Genomic DNA, 18,738 nt, shown 5'->3' with positions numbered 1-18,738 from the left:
CAGCAGAGAAGGCATAATTCAAATAGCAGAAGACTACTATAGAGAATTATACAAGGCGCGAGGGAATGATACCAGCAGTGGGAAGATGGATTGCAAAGTAGCAACACATACGACATACCCAATATTCTTCCTGATGAGGTAGAACATGCATTGAAGAAAATGAAGAATCAGAAAGCCCCGGAGGAAAATGAAGTTACTGTAGAGTTGTTAAAATTGGGAGGAAGAGACATAACACAAAAACTGGCAAGGCTCTTCACAAAGTGCATTAGAAAAGGTGTGATGCCTAAGCAGTGGAATAATGCAATCATAGTTTTGCTGCATAAGAAAGGAAATAAATCAGAAATTGGAAATTACAGACCAATTAGCTTGTTATCCCACATCTACAAGTTGTTCACAAGGGTCATTACTAACAGATTAGAAAGAATACTTGATGAGAATCAACCGAAAGAGCAAGCTGGCTTTAGGACAGGATTCTCAACTTTGGATCACCTTCACGTAATATCACAGCTAATGGAGAAAGCAAATGAATATAAAACACCATTATGCCTGGCATTTGTGGATTATGAAAAGGCATTTGACTACATACAGCATAAGGCAATGTTTCAGGCACTGGAAAGACAAGGCATTGATACCCCATATATTATGATTTTGAAGAAAATATATGAGAGTGCTATCTCCTTTATTAGGCTAGACAAAGACAGTAGGAAATTTAAAATTGAGAAAGGAGTTCAACAAGGAGACACAATATCTCTGAAGTTGTTTACTGCTGCCCTTGAGGAAGCTTTCAGAAGACTAGACTGGTTGCAGAAAGGCGTCAATGTGAACGGAGAGTACCTAAACCATTTACGATTTGCAGATGCCATTGTGGTCATAAGCCATGATCCCAAAGAATTAGAGGAAAATCTTAATCAGTTATGCACAGCTAGTAAGGATTTTGGACTAAAGATGAATACGGCTAAAACAAAAGTAATGATGAACAAGTATGCCACAGAAAGGGAAATAATGATTGAAGGAGCAGTAATTGAAAAGGTGGAGTCATATACTTATCTGGGACAAGTATTAGCTGTAATAATGATAAATGGCTGGAAGTCAAGAGAAGAATAAATTTTGGATGGATAACATTCAGGAAATATAGTCACATACTGAAGAGCAATATCCCAGTTTGTCTGAAACGTAAAATAATGAACCAATGTATACTCCCCACCATGACTTATGGAAGTGAAACTTGGGCACTCACCAAAAGAATGGAAGAGAAGCTGAGAACTACACAGCGAAGAATGGAACGAATCATATTGGGAATCAGACTGTTAGATAAGAAGAGAAACACATGGATTAGGCAACAAACTCAAGTAAAGGATGTTCTTATCAAAACTAAAGAACTAAAATGGGCTTGGGCAGGACACATAGCCCGAAGATATGATGACAGATGGACTAAGAAAACAACAGAATGGTATCCAAGAGGAGCTAGAAGAAAACCTGGAAGACAAAGGCGGAGATGGATAGATGAAATTCATGAGTTTGTGGGTAGTAAATGGACAGCCACTGCTCAAAACAGAAGGAACTGGAAAGTTGCTGGAGAGGCCTTCATCCTGCAGTGGATTGAAAATGGCTGATGATGATGATGTGGTGAATTACTTGCATTGTTTTCCAAATATTGACAAAATGAATCACAAAAGACAAATTACTTTTCCTTGTCAACATTCACTAAGGATTGTTACATCTGCATGTTTAAAGCAGTTTTAAGTTCTTTTCACACATTGCTTAAATTGGATGGTTCTTTTAAAACCAGATATTATGATAATTAAATCATACATTTCCTATGAGTAATTGCTTCCTATGCATAATCAAATTTTAATGCATCTTCATGAACTTCTTTCTGTCAACAATGCACTTCTTATTCATCATGGAGCCAGACTTTCAATCTTCTTCACTAACCTCGAAATTAATCTTTCTTAATTAGATTAAATAAAATATCACTTTAAAGCTTTTCAGCCCAGCTCTAACAACAAACAAACAAACAAAAAACAGCTAGTTGAAATGTGATGTTTGAAAACTACTTATTTTGGCTTCTAATGCAATCTTCCTGGAAGAAAATATTCACAAACCTTTCCATCCAGATAATTGACAATATTTTTTACTTTGGAAACCCTACTCTGAATCCCTTTTGTATATGGGCACAGCATCCAAAATATTTGCAGAAATTTCTTCCTATACTAAATACATTCTTGAAAAATGGATTTCTGTCCATCCATTCTTTAGACCAATATTTCTTTATATTGGTTTTTCATTTAGTCCCATGTCAATAATAACACCAAAAAATGTCTTAGTTCATTTAGCAAAACCAAAACCTAGTCACATCACACAGAACAGCTGGAAACTATCTTCATATTTGTACCAGTTTCCTTTTTTTTTTTGTCTTCAGTTTTTTTATTATCAGAAAGGTCTTTATGAGATCCTGACAGCATCTAATTGCTTCACTCTAACATAGTATAAGTTTATTTGTGATTTCTGCACTGCAAAAAAAAAAAAAAAAAAATCTGCTTGTATTAACAATTGAATACAAATAGTGACTTGGTTTTTCAAATCATTTATATCAGAGTGGTTCCCAACTTTTTGGCCACCATCCCCTTGGTTCTATAAATTCATCCCAGTGCCCTCGCTACCTTACCCTAGAAAAATAATTATTCATACTAGCAGGTTGCATGACCTACTAAGGAAGATAATAATACTAAAATTAAAAACAGTAACAATTAATTGCACATTTATTCAAAATCCAATTAAAACTTTTTTTGTTTAATTAATTCAACAAAATTATGAACTTGATCCAGTGATACCAGCTTTTCAAAACTGATAGTCATTTAGCATGAGTCTTAGATACAACATTTAGTAACTACTTCACTGTTCAATAAATTCTTAATGTGATGGATGGGCCTGGTGAAGTGATACCAGTTTCCCAACGTCTGGTTTAAGTCACTTAGTAGGAGTCTTAAATCATCATGTTTAGTAAATCACAGTTGATTCCTTTGCTTGAAGAGAAGTTGGATGACAACACTAAAACCAGCATAAAATATTTATATATAAATATTTACCTAACATGCACAAACCTTCACCTAATCACAGATGCATGGTAACTAATTTAGAAGAAAATCAATAGCTGTTACCAGTAATTGGCTATCCAACTCCAACTGTAAATACAAAGCAAGAAAGTTATTTCATTCTGGGCTCTAGCCTGGTCAATCATAGCAATCAATGGGCTTTTGGGGTGGGGGCACCTCCTCTAGTGAACTACTGCCGGTCCTTGTCTCTTAGCTTTGAAATGTTTGGGTGGTGGTACTGAACAGAGAAAGGCAACTTGAAGGATTTTGATTTTGCAATATGAGACATTATAATAATGATGATGGCCGATGCACAAACTTCCTTTTGTCTTAAACTTCAGCTGTGTAATAATAATGCAAATGCACTAAACAGGGTCTTACAATTGAATATAAACATTGATTTATTTTGAGATAAAAGTAAAAAAAGTTAGAAAACGTAATTTAAAAAAAAACAAAAAAAAAAAAAAAAAAAAAAACAATCTGAATATACTGCTCAGTGGGGGGAAGTGAAATACCGAGTGAAAAACCCAAAAATTCAGGGTTTGCCATCTGTAATTTGGAATTACTGACCTGAAGGAGGATGCTAAGAGGAATATCCAGAAAATAACCATCTCAAAAACACTTGCATCCACAGAAAAGAATATACTACAAAAACAGAAGTATAATTAGTTTCTGAAATGCATCAGGTTAGTATTGCAGACATTCCTTTACATACTGTGAGGATGGCTGCATGTAAGAAACACATCTTTTTGTTGTTTCCCATGCAGTCATCCTGATGTGGACTTAGTTATTTGAAATTTTAAGGGACAAAGGGGAAACAAGCAGTAAAATTCACTCTGAACTTGTGCCCCTGTACAGAGAAAAGTTATGTCTGTTCAGCAGTAGCTGTACTGCATAACAACGCAACCTCATGCACAAGTGTGATAGGATCAAGAAAAACAAATGAAAAATTTTGGAATATCTACATTTTAGCTTGCATCTCACACCAGAGTTTCATTTATTTGAACTTTCACTTACACCAAATATATAATAAATCTGTGTCATAAAGTTTGTGTGCAAAAAAAAAAAAAAAAAACCCTCTCCAAACAGCTTATCAAATAATTCTATATGGACTACAGGCCCCTACTTCACCTTAGCTGCTAACAGAGATTGTGCAATGCTGTTCAGAGAAAACAGCCAGAAAAGTGGTCTTCAGGGAAAAGACACTATAAAGCACTCCATTAGCTGGTCCCCCATTTACCATACTCAAACTGACCAGATTTAGATCCCTGTGATTTTCTCCTCCCTTAAGCTTAAAATCTTTAAACCTTTTGATTACATCTCATAAAAATTCTCATATAATGATAAAGCTGACATTAGTCAAGAGATTGCCATGGCCTAATGGCATTTTTCTCTTTGGTAAAACCTGCTGCAGCTTGTTTCAAAATGCATTTATATACTCCTTTTTATATCTTTTTAGTGCATAATTTGGCTGGACTCCAGATTAGGGTAACCTGTACAACATGGCAAGGAAAGAAGTGATTGATAGGTGAAGGCACCTCCCACTCAGTGCTGTGATTGTACGGCTGAGTTCTGTGATTGGGTGATTATCGTGGAGGCATTTTTTTTCTGATTGTTTTGTGTCGTTGCTGAGGGGGGGGCGCATAGTTAGGTAGGGTTTTTATCCATCCCCCATCTGACTGTTTTTGAATTAGAAAATGAGTTCGTGATTGAAAAAAAGCAGTGGCAAGTTGTGGGGGGGGGGGGAACACCCTAGGCAGACAGTGAGCAGGGAGTGGGTGGTGTCACAATTTGTCAATCACTGCCTCCCTACTGTTTTGCTAGCCACCAGGTTGGACAGGTTTAACCCAATCTGGAGTTTTACCCATATTTTATCTCTTTTTAAAAAATTAGATATAAATAATAAAAGAATACTATTTATAGAAATTAGCTGTAGAGACATAAAAAATGCATTTTTTAGGTCTCATTTTCCAGTAGTATTTTTTCTCCTGCAAGGAAATCCAGGCAGTTTATAAGAAATGTGACTACTCCATTCCTTACAATTATCACACCAATTACACCTATCTCAGCCTTTTCCAAAGTAATAGAAAAATTCACCGATTGTCAGTCTTGACATATGATTGATAACTCGGCTTATGTTACTCATCTTAGATAAATTTGATAGAAAAGTTCTATGACATTCAAGTAGATGCTATAATTAACATTTCTGAGGCTTTATGTAGTATTGCTTGACCATGCAGGGCAAATTCATAACAAAAAATTCTCTATGAGCCAAGGAATACAGTATCTTCACATTTGATTGAGTTTGCCTTGCTTTTTTTTTTGGGCCTTGGAGATTAGTCTTTTAGTGAGAGGACTATGCCTTTGTTTCCAGGTCATAGTTATATATACAATTCATTGCCAGTAATGATGGAAAAAAAGTGTGGGTGAGGAGCAGCAGCAGCACATTGACATGTCAGGATTATTTCAATAGAGTGCAGTGTGAGAACTCAGCACTCTGTGATCATTAGTGAAGATGCAGGGACAAATGTGGCTGAAATGCACTGCTTTCCTGAATTTTGTGCTAAAATTGATTAACATGTCCCATAAGAAATACAAATTTCACTAGCAACTTTGCAGATAGTAAAATGTCAATCACTCCTGATCAACTCATGAAAAATTGAATCAATGGTTTGAGGTTCGAGGGTGGCTAGAGCACAGGTTATCTTTGGCTGACAAAGTGACCCTCTTTGAACTTTGAGAACCACTGAAGTCTCTGAAAGGAACACAGCCATCTTCTCCAAACGTTGTTTCTAACATTTCACAACACTTTTTCCTCATTTGAAACAAATTTGATGAATTTGTTTCAAATGTTCAGTAAAATTTCTCATTTTAAAATGTGGCAAAACCTAATAAATGTGCTAATTCAGACTAAGTTTAGTTAAAAAGTAATTCAAGCATTACTATGTCAAGATGAGTCACCAAACATGTTGCCATAAGTCAACTTGCAATGATATCGCAATTTCAAGGGGTTTTTAATTTCAAGTTCATTTTGTTGAACTTTTTGAGCAAACTTGTATATATACACTGGTGTTCAAAGTGCAGCACCCCCTAATATTGTAATTGATGTCCAAATAACGCAAGTATATGGCAATATTTCTTATAAACATCAGATAAGAATGACACACATAGGTGATGGAGTAATATTGCATCAGCTGTTACTTTTACTATATAAGCACGCTCTGCAAGAGTTGCAGTCATTCCTTGCTTGTGTCTGGCGAGTTACGTGCAGTTGACGAAGAAAGAGTGCCAGTGTTGCTTTACACGAGGAAGGATGTTCTTCCCGTCATATTGCTTATAGAGTATCTTGTAATCATTCGACAGTGAGTAGATTTCTTTCCAAACTCAAGAATACTGGTTCTGCTGATAAGAAAAAAGTAACCAGACACAAACAAGTCTCTACGCCAAAACAGGAATGCATTTTGAAGTGCTTATGCCAGTTTATAAAATATTCCATAAATGCTGATGGATACCTGGCTATATTGGAAGGCAAATTGCTGCCAGCCATTGGAGACCATTCCAACCTGCCAAGTAACTGCATCTTTCAGGGCAACCTGCTCCTTGTCATCTTTACTTTAGTTACTTTAGCTTCATTTTTGTATTACAGTTTTGAAAGTAATGTGTTTACATTTGTTACGGGTGGAAAAATGGTTGGAAGAACGGTCCATTACAACCGTTAGCTGGCCAGGAAACAGCTGGATCTGAATCCTATAGAGAGCTGTTGGCATGCATCGTGTGGAATCTGCAGTTGCCAGAAAGAAACCAAAAACCCTTTGTGAACTTCAGGAAGCCATAATTCATGTTTGGAACCAAGAACTATCAGTTGATTCTCTTCAGAAATTAATCTTGCCAATGCCTCGACGGTGTGCTGCTGTCATCAGGGCCAGAGGCAGTTCAACTAAATATTAGTTTGCACCTGGTGAACTTTTCATTTTGTTTTCCATTAAAATGATAAACTGAACAAATTGAGGGTTTTTGATAACATTTCAACCGTAATTGTCGTGTTTACCAAAACTGTTGTATAAAGGTTGCAATGCCCATTTTGGAATATTTTGAGAGCACCTGTCAAATATTACTTAGCTTTGCCTTAACCATTAATAAATATCTTTTTGTTTATATTTCTATTTGTGATGCTAGTCATTAATGTAACATACCATTGCAAAAAAAGGGTTAGAAATGTGAAATTCATAGGTGATGCACTTTCTTTGAACACCAGCGTAATTCCACCTTTTTTAGGATCTAAGAAAGGCTGAATTATGAATGGATAGAAACTCTTGTCAATAGCTTTGTCCAGACACCAGAAGGCTTGACTACCATTTCAACAAGAAGCAAGTTACCAAACCTTAACCTTTTTCAAAATCAAGTTTGGATTTATTACAAATTTGTTTCCACTGGAAAGCCAATGCAAACAGAAAATTAATACGGAGCCATTAGTATGCTCTATTCCTATCTAAAAAAACCTTTATTGGAAAAGTAACATTTGGATAAAGGATGTGAATAGGATGCAATGAGGAATAAAGGGTTTCAGCCTCATTAATCAAGTCAGCTCTGGAGAGATGTTGCAAGGCTCATGGGGTAGACTGCTTCTACAGGGATGAGATACACTTAAATAGAAGCGGTGCAAGAGTGTTTTACTGATGTTATCAAGGCAGTGTTAGGTGGGTCAGAAAAGTGATAGCTGGGGGGGATTCACAGAATAAAAGATTAACTAGCCTCAGGCAGAGGTGAAAGCGATTCTTACAATGCTTCTATTTGAATGAGCAGCGGCCTGGAGGACGGGGTGCTGAGGTTTTCAGGGACTGGTGAGTCATCGTGGAACAAATAAATACATGGGTTTATAAGGGTAACTAAGAGTAAGAACAGGTGCATATATACTTGTATATACACCAATGCTAGGAGCATAGTAAATAAATTTGACGAATTTGAAGTGCTAGTCAAGACATCAAAGGCGAATATTATTAGGATATCAAAGGCGTGGTGTCACACAGATATAAGCAGTGCAGAATTGGAACATGGGGAGTACAATGTATACAGAAAGGATAGACAGGATAGGAAGGGAGGAATGTTTATGCTGTTAGTTAAGAAACACATAAGGAAGTGCATCTAGTTGTCATAGATGGACAGTGCAAGCCAGTTTGGTGTGACATGAGCACTGGAAAAGCAAATTTGAGAGTAGGAGTGCATTATGGGCCTAATAACTGTAATGAGTACGATGAACAATCGTACAGAGAAATAGATTGTGCCAGTAAATCAGAATGTCTTATAAAAGGGGATTTTAACTTCCTAGATATTGACTGGAACTTGTGGACTCTTCACTTGCACACTAGCAAGATTTTGTGGATTTACTGGGTGACTGTTTTCTGCAGCAGCATGTTTGAGAGGCAACCAGAGATAGTAATACGCTTGATCTGGTAATCAGCAGTGATTATTCATGCATTAATAATTTGCATGATAAAGGAATCACTAGGTGACAGTGATTACAGTGTACTGATATGGTATTTATTTAGATACAACTACCATCAGGGGTAAAAGGAAGGGTTTTTACTTTTGTAAAGGTGACTACAGTAGTCTCAGACAGTTTTTAAATTCTATACAATGTGATCAACTGACGATGTTACCGAAAACAGCAAATTCTAAATGGGAAGCATTCAAGGAATTAATCGTGAAAGCTGCTACGCTGTTCGTACAGATTTTTTTTTTTTTTTTTTTTTGTTAGTTGTTGGCACATCGGCTTCTGTGGCCATAATGCACCTCCCAAAGTTATTTTTGCATTTTACTCTGATCCAAGCCCGAGGCAGGATTCAAACCCGCGACCTTTTGGTTGCCAGATAGGCACTTTACCCGCCTGGCTAGCCCAGTCGGCACATACCGATTAAGAAATGCTGTTCAATGTTTAGGTCCAAATGGATGTCAGATGACTTAATGAGACTCGTGGCAAAGAACTAATGAAACTCGCGACAGAAGCCTATGGTAGATATAGCAAGTCTGTAATTAAGTCACAAAGGGGGTTAGGCAAGCAAAGGCAGATTACGAGAAATCTTTGGCAAAGGATGCCATGAAGAAAAAAAAACATCGAAGCCGTTCTCTGTTAATGTAAACTCTAGAAGGAAGGAGTTGAATTAGATTGGTCCACTTGATATAGGTGGTTCAACTGTTGATGATCCTGCTCAGGTAGCTGACAAACAGTATTTTGCATCTACATTCACACATAAGGTATTCTGTAGGGAAGCGGAGAACAAAAGCACATTAAACTCTAGCAGGGAGTTTAATGATTCTGTAATAACTGAGAGCAAAGTGGAGGAGAGAAATTGTTGAAGTTAAACTTAAGAAAGGCACCTGGGGACAATGGGATCTATCCAGTTATATTAAAGGAGGCGGCAAAAGAAGAAAGCAAACCCATAGCTATAATTATGAGAGCATCCTTGGACTTGGGGGAAGTCCCCAAGGAATAGAGATGTGCAAATGTATCCCCAATTCACAAAGAGGGATCAAAGAGTGACACGGGTAATTACAGACTTGTTAGCTTAACTTCTGTTTCAGGAAAAAATAATGGAGTTACTGGTTAAAGAAGCATTGCAGGATCATCTAGATAAGACTGCAGTAATAATTCAAACACAGCATGGGTTTGTTAAGGGAAAGTCGTGTGGGACAAATCTGATTAGATACTATGATGTGGTTACAAAGGAACTGGAAGAAAAAATAATTTTGATATCATATACTTGGATTTCAGGAAAGGTTTTCATACTGTTGTGCATGGAAGATTACTGTACAAATTGGAAAAGTATGGTATTAAGGGCAAGTTGCTACAATGGATAAAAGGGTCGTTCAGTGGGAGAAAACACAGTGGATTAATGGATGCTGCTCTTTGTGGACTAATGTTATTAGTGGAATTTCCAGGGTTTGGCATTGGGCCCACTGTTGTTTTGTATATTTATGAAGGTATATCGGGCTTAATGTCCAACTTTGCAAATGATACAAAGATTGGGCAAGGTGGGCTGAGAAGTGGCAACTGAAGTTTATCATTAACAAATGCAAAGTACTGCATATGAGTAGAAGTAACCACAGAGAAACGTACCAACTGTGTGGTACTACACTTAGGGTGGCAGAAAATGAAAGACCTGGGAGTAATTGTGCAGTCTGATATGAAGTTTTCTAAACAGTGCAGACAGGTTGCCAGAGCAGGACATGGGGTATTGTCAATGATATTCAGGAATTTTGATAGTAGGGAAAAGGTGATTATTCCTTTGTATAAGGCAATGGACAGGTTATGCTTTGAGTACTGCATACAAGTTTGGAGACCTCATTTTAGTAAGGATAGGACGTAGAGTTGCTTGAGTGAGTACAGAGAAGGGGAACAAGATTGGTGAGTGGAACAAGGGGGTCCTCTTACCAAGAAAGGCTTAAGTTCTGCAAATTGCAGCATCTGGAGACTAGGCACCTGCAAGATGATCTGATTGAGGTGTATAAGGCCTTGAATGGGTTGAGCAGGCTCAATTCTGATGGGATTCTTCCTCTTGCTCAGTTTATGAACCTGAGGGGGCATAAATTCATATTGAGGGATGACAGTTATAGAATAGATGTTTAGAAATTTGCCTTTAGCCAGCAGGTAGTTGATTGCTGGAACAAACTTTCATCTGCCATTGTGGAAGTTGACAGCTGAAATAAATTAAAGGAGGAATTGGACAATCTTTTAGAGGGAATGGATGTGTAATGTGGATTTTTTTTTATTTTTTTTTGGCTGATGCTACATAAGCTTGCTTTTTTGCACTCCATGCCTCTCCTACTACTACCACCACTATTACAAAAATTTCACTGATTGCGAGAGAAACAAATATTAGGATCAAAGATTTAAAACAGTAGTTCACACGCGGATCATCCAATGTAGAACCTCTTATAACGTTAAATGACAAAAATGGACTGGAGAGAGAGAGAGTTCACTGGAAAAGTCTTTTTTTTTTTTTTTTTTTTATGAAAACCCCAAACACAAAATGTATCAAAACCTATAGTACTTAGTACCATGCATGGGTTGAAGGAGAAGTATGGGAGGAGGGGGATGCCGGAAACTGCTCTAGAGACTAAACATGGGTTTCACCACTTCAAGCCTCCAATAAGCAAAGTGGTGGTATTTCACCGTCTGTCACTAATTTGTAATCTGAGGTGCTTAGAGGCCATCTAACATTATTTGTGCACTTAAGAAGGATTTTTGTTGGAGAAAATATCAAAAGTATTAGGTATGTGGTTAGGATTTCTGGTGTCTAATAGGTAAATGAACAAGTTCTGTAAGGTCATTATTAATCACAAAACTCCCAGCAACTAAAATTGATTTCAGATGGAACTGCAAAAATTATACTCAACATGGAAAACTACTTCTGTTAGGAAAGTTAGATCGGAGAAAGATGAAAAGTTTTGAGTGATTTGTAGAGAATGACAGAGGCAACAACCTTAAAATGAACTAATTCTGTACAGTGAATGCAGGATCATTGTGGAAAATCAGAAACTTGGATGGGTAGAAATCATACAGCACTGGGGTGCAAAACCAAGACAGGATTGGGTTAGGTACCTTAAGCTAAGTGCTGTTAGGCATCAAATCGGGGAGGATGTCTGGCCTGGATGTGTTACAGAATGTGATAATCTTGATTGCTCATGATGGTTGCATAGTTCACACTAGCAAGATGGCAATCTAGCTGGATGAGGAGGACCTAGACCAGTGGTTTTCAACCGGGATGCCGTGCAATTTTGATTTAAGTTACTTAAAGTTATTATTTTTATTTTTATATATTTTTTGAAATTCATACATTAATTTCATTATAAAAAGGTGTATGGTATCCATTGTACCGTATCTTTTTAATTTTGTGGTGATCTATAATTGATCATTATTTAGTACCTCTATATAAGGAATAAAATTATTATATAGGTATATATTAAAAGGTCGAAAACCACTGTGTTAAGTATTTCTTTTGGCCTAGGGGTGCCTTGAAAAAATTACTGGGACACTAAGGGCGCTGTGATCCGAGAAAGTTTGGGAACCTCTGACCTAGACCATACCAGGTTCTCCTCATGCCTTCTACACCATTATGGAATCCTTGACTGTAGGATGCAGACACTGCAGAAGGAAGAGTTACTTCACCTGTTGACAAATGTGCATATTCCTGATCACCGTGATAAAAAAAAAAAAAAAAATGAAGGATGAGTTGTTAAATCAGATCACCTCATGTTCTACCACTGTGGAGTGGTCCTTGACCTACGCTCCCACTCACTGGACTTGCAGATGGGCATTGATAGGTGCTATGAACGGTTTGTGCAAAGTAACCCAGCCATGGTATCCACCCCCCCCTCTCTCTTCAGCTTATTGCTGACTATTTTTGTGGAGATAGACTGACCATGATTTACAGTGAATTCTGTACACATATTTAATCAACAAATGCACTTTGTAATACAGATAAATGATTGGATATCCCTGCTGCAGGTGCACACTGTTGGTTGCTTCACTATACAAATATCACATTTGAAACACTTCTTTGCTACAAGCTAGTTATGTCATCTTTGTCACAGTAGTTCCTGCCAACTGGCTCCAATTACTAAGATCTCTTTGCGCAGTTCACTTATAATACTGAACTCTGACTGCATTCTTCTTTTTACATCTATATCTACGATCTGAGGACTGCTGCGAAGCAATATGCATCTAGCAACAGCCAGTTACCATGTGTGATGCCCTCCTGCTTTTGCATACATGTTAAAAGGTCCTGATAATTGTGGTAATCATTTCCGTTATGGCATCAACTACCTGTATTTATATTTGTTTTCACACAATGGAAGTTTATTAGTTTTGCTAATAAATAACCTTTAAATATTAATATGAAAATGATAACAGTTACCTTTTTGGTCAAGTAGAAGTTTTCTTCCTTATGTACGAGCTCCTGAAGAAATTCACAAGCAACACGAGACCACTGTTTGCTACCACCTGCTGGATATATGTCAGCAAAGTGGCATTTTATTGCAAAACACCGATCCTTCTGAAACTGCTCGAGGAGCACCTTTAGTTTAGCAAATGAAACAGTCTCTGTAAATCCATAATCTAATGCATATATCTGTAAGTAAGCAAAAAGGAAAAACAATAAACATATTTCTTTTATTCACTTAACTGTTGCATACAGTAGTTATCTAATTACTACAATTATTTTCTGTATCCCAACTTTATCTGATTACATAATGCATGCTGATGGAGCATTGATGGTATGCACAGCTGAACAGCAAATTCTAGAGAGCATAAAGCAGGGGGGGGGGTCAAACTTGCAGCCTGCATATTGTCGTTATTTGGTTTTTTTTTAGGAGCATTAGCAACTAAGGCCATATTGCTCCGGGGATATGCGGTGGTCATTTCCTGACCTTTCCATATCCTCCATATTTGGTGGTCACGGGCTCGAATCCCGGTCTGATCAAGAAGCGTGTGCTATGCACTGCTGCTCCTGCCCATGGAGGCGCCAGCCTGCATATGGTCCATTGCTTCATATTGTGCAGCCCACTGCCAATGTATGCAGCTTTAAATGTTATGCCCTCCACACTGAGCTTAAATTTAGTTTGTCTGTCACAAAACAGTTTTACATTGACATTTTTTACTGAATTTTTTTGTGTTACTTTCTTACATTTAATTTATCTTCCTCAATATTTAATAATTTTTAACACTGTCAGATTGCAAGGTGCTACCAAAAGTTTGCGAAATGTATTTATAAAATAAATTAGACTCACCCCGGGTCTTATTTGCCACCATCACCTTCGAAGTAGTCCCCTTGAGAGCATAAACACCGATCCCAGTGTTTCTCCCATGATTTGAATGTGTCCCCGACAGTCCATCACAGTGTTTGAGCACCGCTTGCAATTCGGTTTGGATATCCTCTACACTGTCAAATCTTTGAACTTGATTTTCATTCTTGGGAAGAAGAAGTCACGGGGTGGGGGGGGGGAGGGGGGGGGCTAAGTCTGACAAATAGGGGGGGACAATTGTCATGTGTTGGATGCCAAAAAACTGCACATCACACAGAGAGATGTGTGGGCCTGCACGTTGTCATGGTGGACCCCAGTTCTTTGCGTGCCACTACTCTGGATGTTTCCTCCTGACAGCTTCCCCTAACTGCCTCAGGATGTCGCAGTAGAACTTTGCACTTGATGGTCTGGCCAAGAGAGACGAATTCCTTATGGATAATCCCATCAATGTCCAAAAACATTTCAGCATGGACTTCACATTGCTCCTCACTTGTCAGGCTTTCTTCGGTCGGGGTGAAGATGGGCTCTTCCACGGGTGATTGTTGCTTGGTTTCTGGGTCATACCCATATACCCAACTCTCGTCACCAGTGATGACCACGGAAAGGAAGTTTTGATCACTCCTGTCCCATTCTTGAAGAGCTCTGCTAACTTCCATGTGATGCTGCTTTTGGTCTTCACTCAATAACTGTAGCACGAACTTGGCTGCAATCTTTCTCATGTTCAACCTGTCTGACAAAATAGGTCCTTTGAGCTGTCACAGGCATTCTCCCAGGTTATGTCAAATTGGGTGTGCTACCTGAGAGTCTAAAGGTGGAAACACTATTATCACCTCATGTAAACATGTCAAATGTGTGAGAGCTATTTCCCATTTAGTTGGAGACTATGTACATAACTTAATTAATACTGTAATATATACATACTAACTGATATTTTCTGTTCACTGACACATTTTTTTATCAGTATTATTGCAAATGCAATAAGATCGAGTTTGTTAACCGTTAATTAACAGTGTTTGCAGGCCGGCCACTAGATAGTTCACCAGATTGAACCTATTGGCCACTCTCTAGGAGGCTTCTGGATCAGCTAGTGCTCGCTGCCCTACTCTGCCAGATAGTGACTGGAGGGAGTCTGAGTAGTGTGTATGTAGGGGACATTGTCGAGGCCATGTTATGGCAAGGAGCTGAGTACATTCTTCCATGTGTACCACATCCAAGAATTTCATTACTTCATACAGCATGTCCCCCCCCCCACAAATCTTTTCTTTTACCACTGAATACATCACGTATTGTCAAACTGACAAACCAAACTTATCTGCAAAAAGATCTAAACCTCCCAAACACTGCCTTGTTCATTTCACAAATATATGTAGTCTCAGTTCCAATCTCAATGATGTCCATTTCCACTTACAGTCAGCCAAACGCCATGTACTCTTTCTGACAGAATCCCATTATCAGTTGATTCAACCACTGCCCATCTCAGTTGTCAAACTAGTCCCTTATGAATCCTTTGCTTTGAAGGTGGTACCTGTGTATATGTCTGATATTCTCTGTCAAGAACTTTAGTAATTTGGAATCTCCTGTTTTTTGATCTTCTTTGGCTTAAAATCTCTACACATTCTGTCAAATTCATCTGTAGCCTCTATCATTCTTCCAACTCCACTAAACATTTGGAACTCTTTGAAACTTGACTTTCTTCAGTCCAACTTGCCTAACGGTGAGATAATTTTCCTTGTGATTTTAATGTTCACAACTTCAGCTGGTCGAGATGCCGAGGCTTTTGCAATTACTAATGACCCCACACAGATTGTTCATTCATCTACCAGAATACCATATAATCCTAACCACACAACCAACATGCTTGATCTTTTTCTCACAACCAACCATTCCAAGTACACAGTCATAATGAATGGTCCTCTAGGCACCTCAGATCACAACTTCTTGATAGTCTTCTCCAATTGAGTCTTTCTCCCTTTCTCTCATGGCCATTCTCAACCTTGTGTTGCTTGGCATTACAAGAATGCAAATTGAATTATCTGTGAGATTTCTTTTCTTCTTTTCCTTGGTTGGATACTGTTTCAAATCTTCTGTTGTCAACATCTGCTCAGATTGGCTCAGTGAAAATTATTCTTGTATGGATGAAATCTCTCATTCCACATTCCACCTTAAAATCTTGTCCTTTATCTAAACTTTGGTTTCCAATAAATGTGCCAAGGCTGTTCAAGAGATAGAATGTTGCATACTGCAATTGGCTTATACCCAAATCTGCAACTTCATTTTCTGCCTATACCAAAGCTCACAACAACTGTAAAGCAGTTATTAAACAGTTGAAACTAGATGTTGAACAGGCTAAGAGTAAACTTGCTTCTTGTTGAAATGGTAGTCACGCATTCTGGTCTCTTGTCAAACGTACTGGCCACAAATTTGCTCATCTCTATTCCCACATCTGAAAAACCAGATGGTTCTACTGCAACTTCAGCCAAAGATAAAGCTTACCTGCTAGCATCCTACTTTTCTTCCAATGTGTATTGATGATCTTGGTAAACCATCTCCTACAATTCCCAGTACACTCCCATTCAATGCCTCCTGTGGTCTTCAGTCAAAAGGATGTCAGAAAGATTGTGAACAACCTTGATTCTAAGAAAGTTCCAGGTTCTATTGGTATTTATCCACTTGTTCTCAAAACCTGTGCATCTGAGCTTACTTGTGTTCTGTGTTGCCCTTTTCCACTTTCTTATTCCCTTCTGCTTGGAAATTTGCTCATATCCAGCCAGTTCCTAAAATGGTAACAAATCTCTTCCATCCAATTATTATCATCCCACTGCACTTATTTCTACTCTTTTTAAGGTAATGGAGAAATCAATTAGCAGCCAACTCAAACTATCTAGAACCTTCCATCTTCCATTAATGACCTTCCATTTAAGAGAAATCCTATCCATAGTTTTGCTGATGATAGCACATTGCATTGCATCTTCCAGTTTGAGAAACCTTGTCTCGCACAGACAGCTTCAACTTCTCAAATATCGACTACCAATTCCTTAAATGCTGATCTCCAGTGGGACAAAGATAACTTATTTGATTTCAATCCCAAAACTCAGTACTGTTTTATAGCTTGCAAAAAGGGTTCTTCTGCTCCTATTTCATTGAAAAGGCCTCTGGAGTCAGGAACTCTGTAATTTATCTGTAATGCTACTAAATAACATTGACTCGAATCTATAAAATGCCTTTATTATGATAATATAAAATAAAATAAAGTAAATAAAGGCGTTTTATAGATTCGAGTCAGTGTTATTTAGTAGCATTACAGATGAATTACTTCTGCTCCTATGCTTATCTTCGATGACATTTTGATTTCTAGGCAAGATCATATATCCCTATTGGAGATTACTCTAATTTATACTCTCTCTCGGCATAGGCACATTTCAAATATTGCTTCTTCTGCATCTAAAAAACTGGGTTTTCTTCTTCAGTCTCTCAGTGTTCTGTCTTCAACAGCTCTTCTCTGTACAAATCTCAAATCCAACCTACCATGGAATATTGTTCTCATATCTGGGGTGATGCCCCAAATGTGAGTCTCAGGCTTCTAGAGTCCATTCAAAGAGGGTAGTTAGGCTAACTGACTCATCTCTAACAAAGCCTCTCCACTCTCTGTCTTATTGATGTTGTTTCTGCTTCATGCCTTCTCTATACTTCAATGGGCACTGTTCTTCTGAATTGTCTTGTATAATTTCCACTCTCTCTCTCTTCCAAACCAGTCAATATCCAACCAATTTTCCTTCTTCCTCATTAATTCATTCAACTTCTGTTTTCTTGAACAACCTTCCTTCATGCATATTTCCAGAAAATTATAATATACAGAAATTCATATCTAATGTCAACAAGTATCTTCTTTCATCTTTTCAAGCCATGCACTGTACTGAGTACTATAGGTTGTAATATCTCTCATGCTTGGGGTTCTCATAAAAAAAAAAAAGGGGGGGGGGAGTTTTCATGCCTAGATTATACTTATGATAATACAAATACATTTTTAAAAAGCTTCTTGTAAAATGGGGCCTGGTGCAGTAGCACTGTTGGCAGTGCCATTGAGCCATCATGATTAAAGGAAGGACAGAGCTTGTATAAATATGAAATGAAAATAGTCCCTCATTTGAAATATTAACTTTAAATATGATCCATTCATAATTTGTTTAAAATCACATTAAATGGGTAAGTTCTTTTTTAGGAGGCATTATAACAGCTGATAAGAAATTTAATTATTTTTATAATATGGTTCGAAAAGCTGCTTTTGCTTAAAACTACTACACTGAAATGCTGTGGCATATAGTTTTTTTTATTATTATCAACTTTTATTTTTATGCAGTTTGAAATGTTATTTAAAGAGAAATAAAATACAAAAATATAATATCATTTCTCAATTTTTCCTGTTGTTTTTGAATAAAAACTGCTGAAATTAAATATGTGGTCCTTTTTTTCATACATGCTATGTCACTTCTAAGTTGATAATGTATCTAAATAATTGAGACAGGTAGATAGGTTTGCATTCATTGTTATTGCACAAAAGGAAGAGGACTAAATAAGGTAGCAGTAAAAACAGGTTAGCAGCATACGCTTGTGGACAGAGCAATCAAATGGAAAACACATTTTTTATTCCTTTTTTTTTTTTTTTTTTGCGGAGAAGTTTTAGAGTAATGTCTATATCATGGCTCACATTTTTGTAATCGTTTTCCAGACAGAAAAACATCTGTAAGTTGATTTATTCACTTAGATCATGATAATGCCCTCCCCACCACCCAATAGCATAGCAAATACTTTGGAAATATATCTCTTCATTAAGATGCCACAAAAA

The 18,738-nt window shown here is 37.5% G+C and overlaps 1 protein-coding gene across 1 annotated transcript in view; it reads right to left on the bottom strand.

The window, feature by feature from the left end:
- qin (tudor domain-containing protein qin) overlaps positions 1-18,738 on the bottom strand; it is a 571,075-nt gene that overhangs the window by 138,543 nt on the left and 413,794 nt on the right. Inside the window, exon 28 of the mRNA XM_090381133.1 lies at positions 13,010-13,222. Within this exon, the coding sequence (XP_090237259.1) occupies positions 13,010-13,222 (213 nt within the window). The remainder of the gene's footprint in view (positions 1-13,009; positions 13,223-18,738) is intronic.

Source organism: Mastigoproctus giganteus, chromosome 9 (genome assembly GCF_048544385.1).
Source record: "Mastigoproctus giganteus isolate SK-2022 chromosome 9, ASM4854438v1, whole genome shotgun sequence".
In the NCBI taxonomy this organism is placed as follows: domain Eukaryota; kingdom Metazoa; phylum Arthropoda; class Arachnida; order Uropygi; family Thelyphonidae; genus Mastigoproctus; species Mastigoproctus giganteus.
The sequence above is the reverse complement of the archived record's forward strand: the minus strand, read 5'-3'. Positions and strand labels throughout refer to the sequence as shown.